At 42.2% G+C, this 5,461-nt stretch overlaps 2 protein-coding genes across 6 annotated transcripts in view; one reads left to right on the top strand and one right to left on the bottom strand.

Annotated features, from left to right (window-relative positions):
- Window positions 1-588, bottom strand: part of LOC106809332 (WD repeat-containing protein WRAP73-like) — a 10,737-nt gene extending 10,149 nt beyond the window's left edge. For both annotated transcript variants that reach the window (XM_014812381.1, XM_014812382.1), the window contains exon 1: window positions 426-588. In XM_014812381.1, the coding sequence (XP_014667867.1) occupies window positions 426-494 (69 nt within the window). In that variant the 5' untranslated portion in view covers window positions 495-588. The remainder of the gene's footprint in view (window positions 1-425) is intronic.
- Window positions 589-779: 191 nt separating this feature from the next.
- The window catches only part of LOC106809334 (tumor protein 63-like), a 30,392-nt gene continuing 25,710 nt past the window's right edge, over window positions 780-5,461 (top strand). The window contains exons 1-3 of one of the 4 annotated variants that reach the window (XM_014812384.1): window positions 780-872; window positions 3,520-3,639; window positions 3,978-4,131. In XM_014812384.1, coding sequence (XP_014667870.1) covers window positions 3,560-3,639; window positions 3,978-4,131 — 234 coding nt within the window. In that variant the 5' untranslated portion in view covers window positions 780-872; window positions 3,520-3,559. Of the gene's footprint in view, window positions 873-2,981; window positions 3,134-3,297; window positions 3,317-3,519; window positions 3,640-3,977; window positions 4,132-5,461 lie in introns of those variants that run through there. The other 3 variants (XM_014812388.1, XM_014812383.1, XM_014812385.1) reach the window with 3 other exon arrangements.

Raw genomic sequence — 5,461 nt, 5'->3', positions numbered from 1 at the left:
GGTTAGAATAAGGCTAGAATAGTGTTGGTTAGAGTAAGGCTAGAGGGACTTCGTCAAACTTTGTAATTTTCCAGTAGGCAGATGAAAATGTGGATAAACACTCTCTTTCGCTCTTTCCCCCTTCTTCTCCTCCTTATTCCCTCTTTTTTTTTGGCATTTCTTTCCGATCATACAAAATACATATAGACATATATTTTCTGCCAAAAAAGTGGGGGGGCCCGGGCCCCCCCGTACGCGCCGCCCCTGTATAGTACTAGAGCTAACAGAGCTCTAACTGTCATCCGTGAATACTTTAGCTCTAGTAGTAGTACTATAGCCCGCGTACAGTTGCCGCTGGTGGCAACGGTTGCCGCCAGTAGCAACTGTACGCGGGCTATAGTACTAGTAGTACTACTACTAGTTAGCGAGCTAGAACAAAAATTTACCAAATATTTTCCATTGGGCGAAAACCCACAGAGGTGGTTGGACTGCTTGAACAACTCTGAGAAATTCATTTTATTTACAAACTCCACTTATCACGACTTCGACGTTATATTTATGCCTCAACGTAACTCACATCATGCTCAAATATAAACAGGAAGTAGTGTTTCGCAGTAACGGAAATGAATGCACGAAAAATAGCTCCAGTGATCTACTAATGTACTTTTGTAAGCTAATCTATGCAACTATGTTTTTAATAGGGCCGAGACAGAATAGCTTGAACTATGACACGACATATAGGATATCTTAAAACCATTTTATTGACATTTCTTATAAAATAGGTATGTGCGGCGGATAAAAATCCCCACCAGGTTACGCTACTTCCCAAAACATGATCGTACTTGATACCGGCACGCGTGTTCCTCCTAGCTGCTTTTCGGTGGTGGTGTATGGTGAGCGTGTTTTTCAATATTATTACGATTACAAAGGGATTTCTGTGATTGCAATTGTAATTGTATGTTACTTATAGTCCGCATTAGAAGGAACATACAAGTAGGAAGTAGGAACATTCAACGACAACATTACATGTGGCGTGGTACTTCTGTCTGGTAGTGGTACAGTTAGACCAATAAATTGTGCCCTAAAAAAAAGTTTATTCTGATGTTATTTTAGGGCCCAATAGCCTTCCATAGACAAAACCTGTGAATTCTGTCATGCAAAATGCAAGACAACCTTTTTACTATTTACGGCCGTGTTACATAGATAATCAAAGAAATACCTAAAGCCGTCGCTTTAACATGTTGCCTACAGCCTACAGCCTACAGGCTACATTACAAAACACTTGCCATGCAGTATTCTCCTCTTTAATCACGTTTAATTATTAAGCATAAGTAGAGGTTATGGTGTGTGCCGCAGTCGCGAAGCCCATGCGGGGGGGGGGGGGGTCTGAATTTAGAAATTTAGAGCCTGGAAATGGCATTTCCTGCATTTTCAGGCTATGTTGAAAGCAACCAATTCTGATCATTTTAAAAGGTCAATTTGTAAATTTCAAAAAGGAATGTAGCTAAAGCTGATGTTTTGACTAAAGTATCTAATTTCTAAAATATATATTATGAGTAGGAACTATGACTGCACACGCATGTGTCGTTTTGACACACCTCCTTGGTATATGTAGCTCCTTGGTTCCCTGCGCAATTTTTTTGTCAAAATAGTGCCACGGCAGTGCCGTGCTGCCGTGGCGGCCGTTACGGCCCTGCTATAGTTCTAGAACTATGCAAAAACGTACAATTGGCTTAGTTTCCAAATGTCACTACAGCTAACCCAGGTTTCTCCCTACGTTGCGCAAACGGGGCGCGCGCGCCCCGTTTGGGAAAACTCCCCCCTGTTTCAATCGTTGCGCCCCGTTTAAATTACCTCCGCCCCGATTAAATTCCACCACAATAAAAGTTTGCCAGCGCGGGAATCGATCGTCAAGAACTCCCATTCGACCAGGACACCCGGCGCGTGTATTTTTACCGTGCCACGCTTGCACTGCACACAATACACAAGTACAAACAGTTAACCTGTCCCACACCCAACACTAACTGTACACCGACTTGGCTATGTTATATATACAAGAACCCCAAATACCGTCTATGGTGTGGTGGCGATTTTACGCATTAATTAGTGGTACGGTAAAAAAACACGCCCCCCGGACCCCCCTAGTTTCCTTTCCCTCCCTCCCCCCTCCCCCTGTTTGAATTTCATCCTGGGGAGAACCCTGTAACCTAACATGTATGGTTGCCTAAACGCGTCAATAAAAACTTCTGACTTGCATGCAGTAGCTAGTTGCTACTGGGCACTGCCTATTTACCAAGTTATGCACTATTTTATAATATGAAGTGAGGGATCACACTTCAACAGTGCAATTGGTATCGTGTGAACCCGGTTTGGTTTGGCTAATTTTAGAAAATGACTGACTGTGATTTTTAAATTATTTTCTTTATGATATACGTAGTTGTTCAACAGTTTTTATAATGTAGAAGATTTTCCAGTGGATGGGTGTCAGGATGTGTGTTGATATTAGGCTCTCAGCCTGGTCAGGCTAAGAGCAAGGGTTAGTTTAGTGTTGAGTGAGATTTGGTACATGGTGTAGCTTTAATATAAAATCCCACTGCTGCTTGCATTTATGCACTAGTAAGGGTTTATATATACTAGCAAGCAAGTTGTGGTGGTAATGTGTAAATAATGATGATACATGTTTGGGAATCATAAAGCAGACTTTCGCTGATATGAGGATGGAATATCATTGTTATGCACTATTCTTTAAAATCACTATAAAGTTCCGTGTTGTTAGTGTAGCTCCGTAAACAGTGTAGTTAAGTTCATTAAGATGCCGGCTTGACAGCTGAATGGTGTGTATCTGACCTCGTTAAGTAGTAGTATTACTGTTACTTTCAATAGGCAGCTGTTCAACTGTGGGGGAGTGTATGTCAATCACTGCTAATGTACCATACAGGTGTATATAAGGGACAGGTTATAGGACAAACCTGTTGCTATTAAGAGACTATATTGCTTTAGCTCTGACCATTCAGTCTTCGCAGGTCTGGCAGTCAGCATCTGCAGACAGTGGAGGATAGTATTTGTGTGTGAGAAACTGCCAGATCTGTCACGTGTTGATGATTGAAATCTGGGAGGTTTTCTGGGGTTAGTTATCTATCTAGGATATATATAGGTAAGTTATATATAGTTATAGCTTGTTCAATTTTGTTGTCAAGAAGTTGTGAATCTTTTTGATTCCTGCTATATATACATGTGTGACTGCTATAATGCTCTAGGTAGTTTGAAAATGATGCAATGCAGTGACCACACTACATCAGCTGCTCACACTACCACTACAACGTCTACTGCAATTACAGTAACTGTCGTTTCAGTAGTGTGGTTCTACCACTACTCGTGGTCTCCAGTTGAAATCTGTAACAGCGTGGTGTAAGTTATTCACAATAAATTTATATAAACTGCTTATCATGTAAAGTGTTCTAAATACACGATGTGTTATGTATCGGAGTGGAGTGACAAAAAAGCGAGTCGGCACTGACATTTAGAATTGCTTGACTTCAGAGCTACATGCCTGTATTAGAGTATACAAACAGCTAACGTGATGACGGATTCCGAGAATCTTACGCCGCCACTGTCACAAGATACGTTTCATGAATTGTGGAATCATGTTGCTAATGATGGGTAAGTGCAGGCCTGTGTGAGCCAAGTGTTCATGAGATCACGTGCCATTCTATTGCTTCTGATTTCGTGAATCACCCCAGTTTTCTAGACTATCCTCTTGGTAGCTGTTTTGAACCAGCATTGAGCGACCTTTGCCAAATGCCGCGAATGCGTGGATAAAATATCCAATCACTGAATCTCATGAATTTGCAATAGTGTCCATCCACTTTGTACGTCAACATTCGCCACAATTTAAAAATGATAATTAATAAAAAATAGTTAGTGGATTTCTCCCTAGTTCTCAATCACCTTGACTTTCACTTTCCAATCTTGACCTTAACGTTTCAACGTTGTTCAAGGGAGTTCACAGCAATCATGCAGCACAGCAACCAAGCAGAGTACTCATACAGTAATGCTGATGATGAGGTGGAAATGCAGCTGAGGCGATATGAGTTCACTGGACCCACTCTGCATCAACAATTACTTAGCAACCCAATGGACGATAACATGATAGTAAGTGATAACTTTAAAATTGTTACTTACTCCCTGCCCTATCAGTATTTCAGTTTTCTCACTTATAGTACTTTACGACTAACTCCAGTGCTGCGGTAGAGAATAGAGTGAACCTTCTTTTCTTGTAACCCAAAGGGTCTGAAGTTTCTTTAGTTGGGGAACTGGGGTTTCTGTCGCTGGTGTGGATAGAGTGGAGGGAGCGGTTCGCGGTGAAGAGTAATCACATGGCGCAAGCAGTGGGGAGGCATTTGTAACCGAGTATAAAATACCTCCTGCATTGCCCAAACGCAAAGTGCAGTTAAAGTGAATGAGCGATTGTAAAGGCAGTGAATGGCTTAGAATGAATTTTTAAAGCTTAGCTTAGCTTAGCTGGGCGAGTTACGATGCATTTGTGGCAGCTATTGGTTGTCATGAATGTGCGGGTGTACGTAGATTAAGAGTAAGCTCTCAGTTGTGTTATTTGTTGCATCTTAAGTTTTCCTAGTTAGTGAGTGTAAAGCCCAACGCACACACCCGAGCAAAACACCGGAACGTGGAGCAAAACATGTTTCGTTCGATGTTCGTGGCTGTGTGCGGATTCCCGAAACAAGAAACATTGCTCAGCTGAGCGTGTTTCGCTGAACAAGCAATGTTTGACTTGCGGAGCGTGTTTCGCCTGAGCGTATGTTTTGCTCGGGTGTGTGCGTCAATTGTTCTGCTACACAGCGAAACGCCACAGAAGGTCTCCAATCAATATCCTTAAAAATATCACATGACACACAAAATTGGATGTCCATTGGATGGCTATTTTGGATGTCATGTGACAGCGGCGCTGTGCGCAGTGTTTCTGTATGTTTTGCTCAGCTGTGTGCGCTTGCTCGCTCAGCAGAACGCGAAACGCTGGAAAACAAAATTTCGTGTTTCGCTCGGGTGTGTGCGTTGTGCTTAACTGATAACCTTTAGCTGCGAAATGGGCCCACGATCAGCCTGGACGCAGAAATATTTGTGCAAGTTGCGGAAATATGATATTCAGAGCAAGAGTACATAATAAGTTAATAACACGGGTGAATAATGACAAATTTGTCATAATAATGTGTCTGTTATCCACTCTTGGTCAGATTCATGTATTATCTCGCCTATGCCTGCGCCTAGCGCATCTGCATACTTATAGTACCGTCTAATAGCGCGTTCACACGTAGCAAAATCCACGGTTCGTACGCGTACCAAACAGAGTTTCGTACGTACTCGCGATAAATTTCCCTCGTCTGAACGACCACGTATAGCTATACTCGGTTTTAAACGCGTATCACTATCCTGACAAAAGGAGTGCGTTCCCTACGTACTTCGTATA

The sequence above is a fragment of the Priapulus caudatus genome, unplaced genomic scaffold, assembly GCF_000485595.1.
Source record: "Priapulus caudatus unplaced genomic scaffold, Priapulus_caudatus-5.0.1 Scaffold345, whole genome shotgun sequence".
Lineage (NCBI taxonomy): Eukaryota > Metazoa > Priapulida > Priapulimorpha > Priapulimorphida > Priapulidae > Priapulus > Priapulus caudatus.
This window is presented reverse-complemented; position numbering and strand designations above follow the sequence as displayed.